The 15,959-nt window shown below is 32.2% G+C and overlaps 2 protein-coding genes and 1 non-coding gene across 3 annotated transcripts; 1 reads left to right on the top strand and 2 right to left on the bottom strand.

Annotated features, from left to right (window-relative positions):
• Positions 1 to 5,860: 5,860 nt before the first annotated feature.
• LOC107429829 (uncharacterized) lies at positions 5,861 to 6,575 on the bottom strand. Its single transcript, XM_016040579.3, has one exon. The coding sequence runs from the start codon at positions 6,391 to 6,393 to the stop codon at positions 6,133 to 6,135; it is 261 nt and encodes an 86-aa protein (XP_015896065.2). The 5' UTR covers positions 6,394 to 6,575; the 3' UTR covers positions 5,861 to 6,132.
• Positions 6,576 to 6,758: 183 nt separating this feature from the next.
• TRNAG-CCC (transfer RNA glycine (anticodon CCC)) lies at positions 6,759 to 6,829 on the top strand. The gene has a single exon. It is a non-coding gene; the product is annotated as a tRNA-Gly (tRNA).
• Positions 6,830 to 7,392: 563 nt separating this feature from the next.
• LOC107429832 (ABC transporter F family member 3) lies at positions 7,393 to 14,396 on the bottom strand. Its single transcript, XM_016040583.4, has 18 exons — positions 14,024 to 14,396; positions 13,367 to 13,582; positions 12,929 to 13,118; positions 12,448 to 12,656; positions 12,118 to 12,264; positions 11,777 to 11,905; positions 11,543 to 11,644; positions 11,266 to 11,412; positions 10,690 to 10,752; positions 10,431 to 10,477; positions 10,198 to 10,257; positions 9,781 to 9,863; positions 9,480 to 9,574; positions 9,025 to 9,111; positions 8,630 to 8,717; positions 8,277 to 8,362; positions 8,007 to 8,069; positions 7,393 to 7,825 (listed from the first exon to the last, which is right to left on the bottom strand). The coding sequence occupies exons 1-18, from the start codon at positions 14,225 to 14,227 to the stop codon at positions 7,703 to 7,705; spliced, it is 2,139 nt and encodes a 712-aa protein (XP_015896069.2). The 5' UTR covers positions 14,228 to 14,396; the 3' UTR covers positions 7,393 to 7,702.
• Positions 14,397 to 15,959: the final 1,563 nt, after the last annotated feature.

Here is a 15,959-nt window from a genome sequence, read left to right as displayed (position 1 = left end):
TAAGTAATAGTTGAGGTGTTTAATGATAAATCTGAAACCTGAAGGGGTTTAATGATTTTTTAGGAAACCTGTGGGGGTTTAGTGATTTTTTCCCTTTGAAATATTACCTTTTTTTTTTTTTATAATAATACTTATCTACTCTTTTAACATATTAAAAAATAAAAATACTTGCTGTTATCATTGATGATTATAGATTATCAACAAAATCTTTTGCTAGTAGCCATTAAAATATTCATCTTTTCTTTAAAAAATTTAATTTAATTACAATTTATCATATAAAATAGAATTATCATCAATAATAACAAATAAAAAATAAAAAATTATTTGATTTTTTTTTTCCTTTCTTCGCTGTCATTTAGATCTCTCGAATCAATACATTTTTGTCATTTAGATCTCTCGAATCAATACATTTTTGATCTAGATAATGACATTCAACCAACGAAACTAAACCACTTCATCAATATTTGATTTATTTATATATGGCCGGCTTAAATTTTGTTTTGTTTTGTTTTACTTTTGTTATTATTATTATTATTATTTTCTGATGAAAGTGATTATTGCCATTTACACCATCCAGAAAGGAAAAACATTTGTGAGCAATCGGATGATATAATGCAATAGATCATTTACGAACAGGCATTTAATAAACATTTTATAGCACCCACAAAATTTATTTTATTGACCGATGCATCATTATAAAGCAATGAATTTAGTTGGCATGTGAATGATAAGGGAGAGATATAAATTACAAAGTGACATGGTATGGCAGTTGTATTAAGATTTTCTTCCCAAAAGAACCTTTTACTCGAGCATTTGTATGTTCTTGACATGTAAATTATTATGATAAAAAAAAATGTAAACTATTATAAAAGGGTATAATTTATTTCACATCTGATAGAGAAAAACATTTTATATCATTATACCATACCAACATTCACTTTTATTAAAGACAAATAGAAAAAAAAAAAAAAAAAAAACACTTCACTTTTATTAGAAAAATGCTATTTGCATATGCAATAATATTTTAATTAAAGTGTCTACTGTACTTCCATAAAAAATTGAAATTAAAGTAAACGTAGCCATTTACAACCAATGAGAATCGCACACGTTAACCTAAATCCTCTGCTTGTTTGTTCTCCTTATTGTTCTTTTACAATCGTCTTTTATTTCATTTTTTTTTTTTTATCTCCTAGACCTCATCGCATACGTTAACCTAAATCCTCTGCTTGTTTGCTTTCCTAATTGTTCTTTTACACTCGTCGTTTATTTTATTTTGTTTATTTTATTTTGTTTATTTTTAATCTCCTAGACCTCATCTGATAGATATCGAGTCTTTGTACTCATCATATTGTTTTCTTTAACATTCCAAACATATTTGAGCACATCTTAAAATTAAATTCATTTATCTTTTTTAATTTTTTTATAAAATAATTTAATCTTATCCATTGAATTTGACAATTAATATATCAAAATAAATAATAAATAAATAAAAAAGAAGAAAACACACAGAACCTAATTCATTTGACATGAGATCGCTTCCACTATTAGTTATATTCAGATTTTCATTGCTTCACATCTTTATTTAGGAAAAACTAATCAGAAAGGGAAAATAAGATTTTCTTTTTTAATATTTGTATTATTTATATAGATGAAAAATTAAGACTCTCGGTAAGAAGCAAAGCATAATTTGGTAAATAAGAATCGATTCAATAATGATATAGATGTAATAAGTTAGTAATATTATTTCATATTCGAATTTTTTTTTTTTTTTAAAACAATGTAAAAGGATCAACACATTTTAAAGTAGAAATAGATAAGAAAAAAAAAATTTGAAATGAAAAAAATTAGAATACATTTGATATAGTTAATAAAAATAAAATTTTAATTAATAAAATATTTTATAATAATTTTTTTAAAAAAATTATTAAAAAACTAATAAATATTTAATTATAAATAAAAAATTATATTAAATACTTATTAAACTGTATTAAATTTTTATAAGTAAATTTTTTTTAAAAACAATTTAAAGCTTATAATAACTTTTAATTAATAACAAATTATTAATTTTTATCCAACATATTTATGTTTTATAAAAAAATTTAATTATCAAATAAAGCTTTTAAACCCAAAAAAAAAAAAAAAAAACTGCCAACCAGATCCTTATTCTCGTATCCCAAAACATTTTTTTTTAAAAATAATATTAATTAATATTTTATGATAATAATAATAAAAAAAATTATGCCAAAAAAAATTAGATAAACCTCATGAGCCGCCGAGGAACACCGCACCTCGTTAAAAAGAACTTAACAAAAAAAATGCCAGAGCTCCTCAGATGGGGGCATTCGGTTCCACACAGAAGCTTTTTATTCAAAGAAAAAAACAAAAAAAAAAGCTTCGGAAATTGGAACGACGACGAAAGTGTTTTTTTTGGATCATCATCGGAGCTACCACTAAAAAAAAAAAAAAAAAAAAAAAAAAACCGATTTTTTTGAAAGGTACAAGAGAAAGACATGTGGCTGAGATCCATGAAAAGCAGGGCCAATCCTGAATCTCGCCGACAAAACAAACACTTTCGGGGCTTTCAAAACGGTGAAACCGAGAATTTATGACGGTTTCTGCTTTGTCCGCAACAACTAAAAGTAGAAGCAGAAGGTGGTCTTAAATCTTTATATTAGACTCCTTTAAGCTTCCGCATGTTGCGGGCTTTCAAGTCTCTAATGGCTAATACCATGCGTTACGACACATATAAAAGTAATTAAATTGTGTTGATGAGTAAATCTCCACCGTCCAATTAGGACATTTGGACCCTCACCCCCCACATTCTTCTACTTTCTTGAATTTTCCAGACACATCACTACGTACGTGGCCTCCTTTCCATCTTTATTAAATAATATTTCCACTCACCAAATTAAAAATACTTCCAACTTACCAAACTTTTACTGTTAAAGCTCAAAAAAAAAAAAAAAAAAATGTATAATGTATTGGCTTAAAAATTAGAAATGAAAACCAAAAATAGCCAGAATAATATTTACTAATATTTTTAACCCACACATTAGGAATCAAGTGTCTTTTCTGTCACAGTTATGGCATTCGTCACCTTTATTATTATACTTCACCAAACAAAATAATTATAAATTCAGCACCTATTAAATTGGAGCACAGAGGCTCGGTCAAAACTCAAAACCAAGTCAATTTTGTTCTATTCAATTTACAATTTTATTTTTCAAAACATAAACAAAATGTAAGATAAGTGAGTTACTTGGATAGCTTAATGACAAGCTTAGGAAAAAGCCGGAAAAAAAAATGAAAAAACAAAAAACAAAAAGAGGGTTTCTACAGTACTGGCATTTCCACAGCCCATATAGAACAATAGAAGAACAAAGTAGTATAAGAAGAATCTGATATATAACTAATCACACCTCTAAAGGAGGGTTTATATTGTCAGAAATCCAACATTCTGCTAAGCGACTTAAAATGGTACTTTTTCCCTTCCTAGCTAGCTCATAAGACTCTTTAAAGTACAAAACCCACATCTACTCTAGCCTCTACTCGAGGCCTCAGCTAAAGTAGTACCCAGAATTTAATTACTTAAAAAAAGTACTAGGAAAAACAAAAAGAAAATTAATCTAAATACAACTCATAAATTTGTCTTAATGGTTATAACTATGTGGTCCAATTGTCCTTTCTTTGCAATAAATCCCGGAAGCAAGACTCACCGATAATAGTTTGCTTAGGAGACAACTAACCTGGAAGTCGGGATATTAGACCACAAGGAAGCACAACACAGCATTCGGTAGCAGAAAACCAGCTCCCTGGTTGACTGCGCCAGAAGCTCAGGTCTCAGTGGAGTCAGTCTCACAGGCTTTTACTGCTCCAACAATAATTCACTGACTTTCAAAAGGAAAATAATGATAATAATAAAATTTAAACAGCCACTAGTAGTTCTTGAGTGAAGATTCTTGTAGGAAAATAAATTCCATATAATCTGAGATAAAACAAGGCAAAATAGGTTTTTTGCAGCAGAAGGAGAGAAGAGAACCCCAGAAGAATTCCATCATGGAGCTCTCTTCTTCTACTTCGCCAAAGCAAACTGAAGCCCGGTCATCGAAGAAAGTTTTCAAGGGGAAGAGTGCTCGCTTGTACATTATCAAACGCTGCATATTCATGCTGCTGTGTTGGAGGGAGAAGGGAGACTAAACATGATGGTAAATTTAACTGTTCAAGCTACTTGTATTACTTTCTGATGGTAACATAATTTAATTTAGAATTTTCTTACACCATGGAATTGTAGAAAGTGATAAAAGGGTTTAATCTCCACCTGTGAGTTCTAAAGAAGACAATGCAGGATTGAATAATTCACCTGGCAAAAATATAGTGCTCTGTTTTTTCTGCTATGCTATGGTTAATACTAGCAACCCAATATGATAATGAAAGTAACCATTTTTGAAAAAAAGAAGAGGCACAATAAGAGACACAAAGGATAGATGACTAATCACAAAAAGGGTTTAAACAAATATCACCAAAATGCTAACTTGAATGATTTATTTTACATGCCTATAATTGTTCTTATTTTTATTTTTCACAGATTCATACACAAGATAAGGTTCCAGAAGAACTATAAGTGGTGTCTTCGAGATGAATATTTTGCTACACACATATTGAAGTAAAAAAGTGCCCTACCCTACTACAAGTTTGTTTTAAATTATGAAGCTGACCGCAGAATGGCACCTGATGGCCACTATACTTGAAACAGTAAACAGCAAGCACAGTCAGATTTATCTGAATATTTGCTCAATTCTATAGCACACAACGCGAAGAGCTAACAGTGGCCTTTTGGAAGCAGTCATATCTAAAGAGGTATGTCGAAAGCTAGTGAAGCTTATATAAAATGTTTAATGAACATGTAAATCCTTCTAAAAATGACACCTCAATGTTGATAATATAAGCCATAGGCGATGTGACTTCCATTTTGGGGTACCGGGAGCATGAGGCAGATATGGGATCTAAATCTAGTATTCAACACTATCCATCTGTGAATCTATACTGAAGGTATTACAACAGCAATCAGTTAGGCCTATAATCTGTATGATAAGCTTTCAGATGCAAAACTAAGCAAATGGTTTGTCATGATCACCAGCAGAAGTTGATGGTGAACAATATCATCATTCATACCAACTTATTCCTGTGATGTGGAATATCTTTGCCATGAAAATTTACTTATAGCAGATACAATCAAGGGTACTTTTTCTTTTTCAATTCACTGGAAGCATTCTCATTGACAAACATCCAATCTCATAAATCCCATATAACAGATTTCACACTGCATTGAACACACGATCTACCAAGCAAACAGCTTTATTTACATCTTAACAACTTACATACTTCATGGCTCGATCTGCATCATTACTCAAAACTTATCTGATGATTAGAATAATGCCAAGTCCTTTTTTTTTTTAATATAAATTAAGAATCCAGTGATCTAGTACTTCTTTTTTATGTTTTCTAATAAGTAAAACAAAAATATTTTAAAATAACTAGAATCAAAATTTGTTGAAGTAACAAATTACCAGTTACATTTTCAAGAAAAAAAAAGGTATCATTTATCCTCTGCCCATATGATGAAAAGCTAAAGGCACCAGCTTGCTTCCCATAAGTCTATCACCGAAATTAGAGTGTTGAGTCTTAAATTGCTTGCAGATACCCTTTTCAATAGTTGTACTAAGGGATGAATAATGGACCAAATAGCAAGCCCACATTCTAAAAAGGAATTTTCCCAGTATAGAAACAATAAAAATCCAACCTTTTTTGTATCCTAAATTGCAACAATCAATATTAGGAGTTCAATAAATGAAGAATAAAATAAAGAAATTAATCAACTAAAGAAACAACTTATTTCAAAATATAGCTAATATAATAATCTTCACCAACACACTAACTTGTTGATAATCCCCGACTTTACAAACAAAACAAATTCCCACCGAATAAAAAAAAAAAAAAAAACATAATAAGCTGTTTCCATAAACCCTAGTTTTTGCATAACATAATCAAAATAACTACAGGCTCTTTACAATGCGACGGAATTGAAAGTGTAAAACCGTTAAAAAAAATACCGGAAACAGGTTAGAGATTTACTCAAACGGGAAGCTTGACGACGTCATGAGGGGGAGCGTGATCGGTGGTGGTGGTTGTGGTTGTGGTGGTGGTGGTGGTGGTGGAGGTGAGAGGACGATCATTGGCCTCCTCGTCGTCGTCGTCGTCAGGGTCGGTGGTGGTGAGGTTGACACAGGAACAACGTTCCAAGGAAGAGAAGAAAGCGGAAGACACCGTGGCACTCACCCAATTCGCCACCTGATCCAGCTTCTCACGCGATATGATACCGTTGCTGTTTTCCATTTCCTTTCAGCTCTTTCTTTTTTTTTTCGTTTTTCTTTCTTGTTTTCTTTCCAACCAAACAGAAAACGATATAAGTTTTCGACGGAGCTTTTTCAACGAAAGGATTTAAAGCGTGGGTTTGAAATTGGAGGCGCACGATGTTTCGATTTTAATTATAGAGATTAGTTTAAGTAATATATCGGTGATTATTTGCCCCAAAAAACAAAAACAAAAAAATTATAGTTATTTATTTTTTTTAATAATAAATTATATTGATATAATTTTACACGGAAATTATCAACAACGACCGATGGATAAGATTATCCTGGATCGATATTTTCTTTGCAAGATAAATAATTTAGGGATAATTAGGCAAATCGAAATGAGCGCATCTGGTGTAGTGGTATCATAGTACCCTCCCACGGTACTGACCGGGGTTCGATTCCCCGGATGCGCACGTTGTTTTCACTTAACATTTTATTTTTTTAATGCTTCTTTTTGTGGAATCTGAACAAAAAGAAAAAAAAAAAAAAAAAAAAGTTTCACCAAATTTGTTATTATTATTTTTTTCATTTCATTTTTCTATCTTATAGATGGGGCAACATTTTTTTTCTTTTTTTCTTTTTTTTTTCTTTAACGACAATGAAGATAGGTCTTTTTCTTTTGCTTCCTTAGTTGGGGCAATGGGGAGTCAATAAAATGGAAAATTTTGTATAATTTAGAGGCCAGAAAAAAAAAAAAAAAAAAACGCAAATTATTGAAAATTGTCCTTCCAAATTTACCAAAGAGATGAACCCCACACTTTCACCAACTTTACATTAGACGGCTCATATTTATAAATATATATATATATATATATATATATATATACATATATATATATATATATATATATATATATATTTATTTGGTAGAAAGAGGACTCAGCATTGCCCTGGGGATTAAAACATGCATGCAAACTAAATTTAAGCCCTTTAATTGAGTTCTAGTTTCTATTTATGTCATAGGAATTGCATCAAATGAACCAAAAGTAGGGCCATACTACAAGTGTTCATTATCATATGTAATATGCATGCATGCACATGAGCATAGGAAAATTTTCATTTGTGTTCAATACAAACTTGACAAAAAATGTGGAAAACTTGGGGGGGAAAAATCCTCTAAAGCCTATAAATATCAACTATATTCCTCAACCTTTGAATTTGAAACAAATTGTTCTGCGTATTACATTATTTTCTAAATAAATGAGCTGTGAAACATGTGGCTTAAAAGGTCCTGCTATCCGTTTATGATGTTGGGCCGTAAAAATATGCAAAGCTAACAAGTCATTTTATGCAGACTGGAGTATCTTCTTGTAATCGTGGAAGGTGCCATGGAATGGTGTCGCCTTACCTTCTGAGACCACCCAGAGCTCCTCCACACTTCCAGATATTAGATGCTCATCATGACTAACCTGAAACCAACAAGACATAACAGAATTTGTAACCCAAAGTACAAAATAAAATGCCAATGGCCATAGTCATACAAGTTTGTGCAACCCAGTTGTTGTCCTTCTTCTTCTCCTTTTTCTTTTTGGGGTGTGTGTGTGTGTGTGTTTCAGTGTGCCAGTGGGAAAAGCAACATCAATAACTTACCATGAGAACGCCCCCTTGGAAAAGTACAAGTCCTTGAATTAATGCCTCCACAGCATCCAAGTCCTACATTTTTCCAACAACCAATTGGAATTTCAGAAAATCCCCTAAGGTTCTAACAGACACCATGTTGTTTTAGAGGACTAAAGTGGCCATTTTGTTTGGCCATGAATACCATATCAAGTAAACTATCAGTATTCAATGTCCCCAACAACAACTAATGCCTAATAAAACCAGTAAACATAAGAAATGAAGAAAATAATATTGATTTACCAGATGATTGGATGGTTCATCAAGCAATATTATGTGTGGTTTCTTGAAAGTTATCTTAGCAAATGCAACTCTGCTCTTCTGACCACCTGGCATGTTACTCAAAGCAATTACACATAAATGATAAATAACAGAACTATACACATAAAATAAAGTTTTAGCAATTAATTACTGTAGAAAATTAGTTCTTTTGTATCTAATATCGATGCAGCACCAGGTCTGCATTACTTGTCATAGATCAACTTTAACTTAACCATTCAGTATGCCAATCTTTTTGTGCTCCAAGTTAAATACCAGTTGTAAAAGAACAATTATTCTCCATTTTAGAGTAAACAGGAATAAGAAAGGGGAGATACCAGACAAAGTGTACATTGGCTGAAGCGCTAGATTTCCAGTCACACCAAAAGAACCTAAGTGAGCTCGGAGCTTCTGTTCAGGCACTCCCTGAGAGAAATACTTGAATGAGAATTACTCTAAATAGCATACATTGGCAAAACCATTGGAAACAAAGTCCGTTTGAAGCAGAAATCTCTGAAGGTAAGATTGCCTTCTGGTTTTCATTCTCAGATAGTTTAAAGAGACGAGGTTGCAGACAAGTGAAGAATTGCAGCATATAAAACTTCAAATTCTAAACAACCCCGGTAAGAATTCACAGTCAAGTCATAAGTAGCATTCTGGGAACACGAGCAAAAATTGAAAATTTTGCCCCAGAAAGAATACAGAAATACATTTAGTAAAATGAAGAACTTACTGGATAGCAGCGCATCAAATACAGTAGTGGATTTGAAGTTAAATCTAGTCCATCAACATGGTGCTGACTGAACACTGCAATTCGAACCTGTAGGAACAATAATCGTCTTGATCAGATTAAAGCATATAAACCAACTCCTGGAGCAGCAATGAGTCAGAAAGACTAACTGTATATTCTTAGAAAAGGATGAAATAGAGGAGCAGAAATGTACTGCCATACAAATATAACTGAAATGACAAATCAAGACCATTTTAAAGTCATTTGGACTTAAACCAAATGCAAAACCCAAGATGAGAACTGTATACTAGATACTGTAGGACTAGAAAACAACACCTAACAGTTGCTCAATTATGTTTTTTATCATTCTAAATAGCCCATGAAGGTAACAATCAAAATTAGACTGCTAGTTTCAAGATCATTATGAAGACAGATAAATTAAGCAAAAGGCAGGGTACCTTAGCTGAGCGAAAAACAGTTCCAGAGCTTGGTTGTAGGTCCCCTGCAATTAGTTTGAGTATGGTTGATTTGCCAATGCCATTTGGACCAACCACTGCATATTATGACATCCAAATATCAGATGAATATAACGAAAGTCCGCCACAAACACAAAAGAGAAAAGACAAGTAGTCATTGATTATATTGTAAATACACATACGAAACATGCAAAATATCAATTATATATACATCATTAATTTATAGAGATGAATAAAAAATAAATAAATAAATAAAAGAGATTTCATGGACTAGCTTCCTTACTTGCAATGCGGCTATCAAGGTCAATCCCGAAATTTAAATTCTTAAACAATAAGGGTCCCCCAGGATAACCAAATGATGCATCACTGCAAATAAATGGCATCAAAATAAGCCAACGAAGTATTGATTGATGTGAGAAAATGGGAATCATAAACTTTATAAGAACTAAATCAAATTAAAAATGGTCATCATCTTAAAACCAGAAAAAAAGATTTACATCTAATTACTTTGAAGTCTATCAAGAATATTTTTTTAGGATATGCCATTGCTTCAATGAAATTAAAGCAATGAAACTTAAATATTAATCAGCTTGCGATATGAAATAACTGCCCTGAAGGCATTCCATTGGCACTAGAAAATTCAAATAGTATCAACAAATTTGTTTTAAAAATAAAGTATAAGCTAGATGAGCTGAAAAACCTGAAGCTTATAATAGGGGCCCCCGGTCTGTCATCAGGAGTTGGGAACTCAAACTTATAGCTGCATTACAAAAGGCCAAATAAATGTTAATAAAATAAAATTGAAGAATATAAATTCAAACATAAATTTTGGTTATAGCAGCTTCTATCTTAAGTAACTGCAAATGACTAATGTATAAATTTTGGTTATAGCAGCTTCTATCTAAAGTAACTGCAAATGACTAATGTGCTTACTCAGGGTCATTAATAATTTCATCCACATGACCCATCCGATCCAGTGCCTAAATGTCAAAGGCAAAAGAAGAAAGTGACTGATTAGAATTTACAAGAGACAAAAGCAAAATATAAAACTATACAGTCCTAAACAATGGAAGGAAAACTTGTCAAATTAAATTACATTCTTGAAAAATACACAAACCTAATAAAATCATGAAATAAAACAACATTCAGGATGCATACATGTATCTAGCAACAAGAGAACGATAAGTGGTACCTTGATTCTTGACTGAACAAGAGAAGCCCTCTTTGCATTGTATCGAAACTTGTCAATAAACGACTGCAGCATCAACAAAAATATTTCAAATATAAGTCCTAATGTGACAGTATGCTAGAGAGAGTGAAAGAAGACAGAAAAATGTTAAGAGCTAGCAATTGTAACTTGTAAGTAATCATATAATCCAATAACTAAGAAAGGACAGTGCAGCAAATTCCCCCCAACACAAATTTAAACTCATAATTAAAAAGTGGAATCAGTAATTAGGCTAACAGAGGGATAAAAACAATAGCATACCACCAAAGGGAAACACCAAAAGAAAATACGCATTCACTAAATCCAACAAAAACGCTCGATCAATAGGCTACCCACAAATGATTCAAACAGATTCCTTACATATGAGTACATTACACCAGATGAATACTCAAAAACAGAGGTAAGCAGATTGCTGTCTTCAATGATCAACATAGCTTCACCATACCCATGAAAAGCAATATAGAAAGGCAGAAACAAATAGTAATTTAGACAAAATTATATACTAATTAATTTCTAATTAAGGTGTATAGAAAGAAAAACCTGCATATGGGATCTTGCACGCTCATTTGCCTCCAAAGCTTTCTGCTGGTTCTTGAGCTGCTCCTCTCGTGTCTTCTCAAATGTATCATAATTACCCTTGTAAACATTCAGTTTTTGCCCATGTAGGTGAAGGATATCGGTGACAACCTGAAAAAATTTGAGAAATTAGAATGAAACATCTAAAGGACAGTTTTTGACTTGCAGAAAAATTAATGCATTGATAAAAAAGACTTCATTTGATTAAATGAAAAATGGACACATAGTTGCTTTACATTACCGTGTTCAAGAATTCTCTAGCATGAGAAACAACTATGAATGTTTTTGGCCATTTCACCAGGTAAGACTCTAGCCATAAGACAGCATGAAGATCAAGATGATTCTGAAGAAAAAAGATTTAAAAAGTAATCAGTACTTTCTTTGATAAGATGAAGTAATTCAAAATAAAAACTAAATACCAAGTTCTAGTGGTGAAATGCATATCCTCATAGCACCAAAAATGCACACTACACACCGTTGGTTCATCAAGTAATAATATATCGGGCTCTATGAAGAGGGCACGAGCAAGAGCGATCCGCATTCGCCATCCTCCAGAAAATGCTTTTGTTGCTTTCCGCTGCATTTCTGGAGAGAAACTGAGACCCTATAAAATAAACTGATTAGTATAATAATAATTTAGAAAATGAAGCTACTTTCATAGTAGCACATTTAAATATAAGTGCAAGTAACTTTATTGACAAAAGAGAAACCTCCAAGAAACAATTTCAGAACACAGAAATATACACATTTGTATAAATCCAAGCTTAAGCCAAGCAGACACTTCAAAATAACCGGTACAGACAAAATAGAACTCACTGCAAGAATGGTAGCTGCACGTGCTTCTGCGGAATATGCATCAATGAACTCAAGCCGTTTGTATATCTCCTCAAGCCTTCGTGAAATGGCATCTTTTTCAATTGTACCATTACTCTTATCAGTCACTTCCTCAAACTCCAGCTCTCTCTTCAGGTCGCAATGATTCATTGAGTGCAAAAGTTCATTTAAACATTAATACAGCCAAAATTCATTTAAACATTAATACAGCCAAAACAAGAAAGGGCATAAAAAATAAAAATCAGATGAATATTAGAAAATACTGTGTTCGCAAGAAATACAACTCTATAATTTCAAAAATATGTATTCAACCTGTTGAGCTACAAGTCGAGCTTCTTCTTCCAAAAGCTGGGTTCTCTCAATATCAGAGTTAAGCACACACTGCAAGGCTGTTGTATCATCACCAACAACTTCTTGCTCCACATGCAATATTCGGCAGTTTTGAGGAATACCATCAATGGCATGCATAGCCATGTACCTAAGAAATGTTGTTTTTCCTGTACCATTTCTTCCAACAAGACCTGGATGAATTACATTGTACATAGTAATTTAGAGTCGTAACCGCCAACTTCAAATTCATTATTCCATCTAGAACTAATGCCAAAACATATTCAAAGTTAAAAAACTAAAATTTTATCATTTACCATGTACCTTCTACTTTTTATCTTCTTTCTATTTAAATGTGTTTTTCTATACCGAGGAAAGAGGATTCATATGGAATACAAAGAGATTTGGCTTCTCCTGCTTGAAGATAAAACGGAAAGGATCCTAATTTAATGGAAATCTAACTCACCATAATGCCTTCCAAATGAAAGGGTGAGTGAACCATCCACAATGAGATCACGACCACCAATAGAAATATTGAAATTTTCCATATGAATGTCCTTGACAGCTGGCCCCCCACTATTGTCATGAGTAACACATACCACAGGCATCCCTTCCCTGGCTGCTTCCATTTCAGCTAAATGCACTTGGTATTGTGCCTTAAACGATCAAAGAAACAAATTTTAGAAAAGGGAAGAAAGAGAGAAAACAAATTTGAAGAAAAATAGAACGAAAAAATTTATCAAGTTTGACCAGAAATGACTTCAAAACTGATAATGACCAGCTTAAATTTACCAAGTAGTGTCAAACTGATAACAATTGTAGTCAACATGGTCAAGAGATATGAGTGTTTATGACTTGGACACTCACAACTTGATTGGCATATATCTTGCTAATGAATCTTTACCTCTCTTTGACGCTCCTCCTTCCTTTTTCTTCTTTCAAGCTTCGCTTTGTCACGCTCAGTGAGAACAGGACCTTCCAAAGCCTCGGGCTTCTTTTTTGGAACTTCCTCCTCATCCATCCCATCATTCATTCTTAAGGGTGTTGCAAGACTACGCATAGTTGGTTTTGCTTTGACCAACCCATGATTTCCAAACTTTTCAGATAATTTGCTACATACCTTAATAAAACAACCACAATGGAAAATGAAAATGAATAGATTCTTTAATGGAATAAGTTAAACAACCTTTATCATATAATTTCAGAGAGCACCATTCTTTATGCTAACGAGATAACAGTTCCAACTTCATATTTTTTCACATTCAGCTTCACGATACATATATTATATATACACGCCGAGAAAATAATAAAATGTGAATGTTCGTTTGTGCAATATTCAGGAATAATCAATCAAGATTAAATCAATGATAACAACCTTTCCCTTTGGTTTCCCTTTAAGCAAATTGGATGGCGAAAATGAACGAAGCTCAGCAAAGAAAAACACTAGCGAGCAATTAACATCAAAGACAACTTCTGTTTTCAAATTGATTTTCCAACATTTTCCGAGCAACCAAACAGACCAAAAATAAAAAAGAAAAAAGAAAAATTTATAGAAACTTACAGAACGACATTCAGAGAAGTCGGTGACGCATTCAGCTCCGACAAGAAGCTCTCCGATGGCTTCGAAAGCCCCCTCGCCGTCGACGCCGAAATCGAAGTCTTCGTCGGCGAGGACATTGACGATGTAGTCGATTATAGGCTGATCCACGTCCTGTGCTCGCCGACCCAGCACTTCGTGGACCACCGAGCTGGCGACCTCCGTCATTCTCAGAACTCGAATCCAAACCCCGATTTCGTTTTCTAAACTATTTTATTTGATTGTGCTGAATAATGGTTTTGCAGGGATTGAAGACCAAAGAGAAAACCCTCGGCTTGGATAGCTGAGAGCCTTTTTTCTCTGTTGGTGCTAGTAGCGTGGAGTAGAAGAGGGGCCAAACGACAGCGTTTAGAAGATATTTTGATGATGTGGTAGTGTATGTTTACGGGGTTTGGAGCGTCTAACATCGGGACAGGAATGATTGATTATTCCTGGTTAGGTTGTCTCTGAACACGGTGATAATTGCAATTATCATACTTTCTCTTATATTCTTTTATCACAATTACTATTTGAAACCAAATACGAGAATATAATAAAATCTAATTTGAGTAGCTCAACCAGCTAATTTCAATTATGAAAATTATCAGGTTCCCCCTTTAATTAATTTAACATCCAGTGAACCTTAATATATATTTTACCAAATATATATATATACATATATATATATATATTGGACCCTTTGTCACTAAAATTTATAAATCTTTAATTTCTACAACAAACTTACAAGTTATATATGGTTCTCCTTTGAAATCCATGATAATGAAAAAGAAGGGGGAAAAAAGTTCCCAAAAAAAAATAGTGTAGTCCAATAAATATTACTTGGTCATAATCGGAATTAATAAAGAATTATATGGTTTAGTATTAACACCATTACATCAACACTTTTAGAAGTTTTTTAAAATTTATTAATGAAAAAGATGAAAAATCTAACAAAGAGCTAGAGTTTGAATCATTAAGCTTTAGATCAGACTTTTAACTTTACATCTTTTAAAAAATATATATATTATGAAAAATTAATTTCTATATCTCAAAAAAGAAAGAGAAAAAGAAAAGAAAAGGGAAAAAAAAAAAAATATATATATATATATTGTTCTATGCTTTCTACAATAAGTTAATAATTAACCAAAGAGTGGATATATGATGTGGAAATCTCAACGTTCAATCAGTAGTAGAAGTGAAAACTTTGCTTCTTAATCTCATAATTATAAAAAGGAATGCAAGTGTATTTTTATTTATTTTTCACATAAGAGCAACAATGCTACAATTTTAATTTGTTTATCAACTTTCGAACACCAACTTTTTTTTTTTTTTTTTGGAAGAATAACCTAACCAAAATCAACTTTATTCACCAACTATACATGTTAACATGATATAAAATGATTGAAAATGTAATAAAAACTAATAATGAATAAGTTACAGCTAAAACATAAAAGTAAAATTGATCATTTATACAAACTCCAAATTAAATAATACTACACATAATTAAGTTGACATCAATATATAAGGAGGATTTGGGAAAGTGATATGCATGATTTGAGAGAATTGCTATAGACATAAAGTAATTTGGGATGGAATTCTATATGTATAATTTTTCATGTTTTTAGTATGATGAATTACAACCTCTGTTGATTTCTCTTTTTTTTTTTTTTTTTTTTTTTGGTTTTTTGTTTCTGCTTTCGGAGTGAATAAACTATAATAAATTAAGATGAAAAATTGAAATATATTTCGTATATCTTGGATGCATGCTTATTATTGGCTTTATTGAAATAAGAAAGGCACGTGATCTTCCATTGAAAATGTGAAAGGTAGGTTTCTACCCACCCCCCCCACAAAAAAAAAAAAAAAAAAAAGGTGAAAGGCATGTTAATATATAGTGTGGGTGAAATTTTGTCATCCAATG

This window comes from Ziziphus jujuba, chromosome 6 (assembly GCF_031755915.1).
Source record: "Ziziphus jujuba cultivar Dongzao chromosome 6, ASM3175591v1".
In the NCBI taxonomy this organism is placed as follows: domain Eukaryota; kingdom Viridiplantae; phylum Streptophyta; class Magnoliopsida; order Rosales; family Rhamnaceae; genus Ziziphus; species Ziziphus jujuba.
Note: the sequence above shows the minus strand (reverse complement) of the source record. Positions and strands in the feature narration are given on the sequence as shown.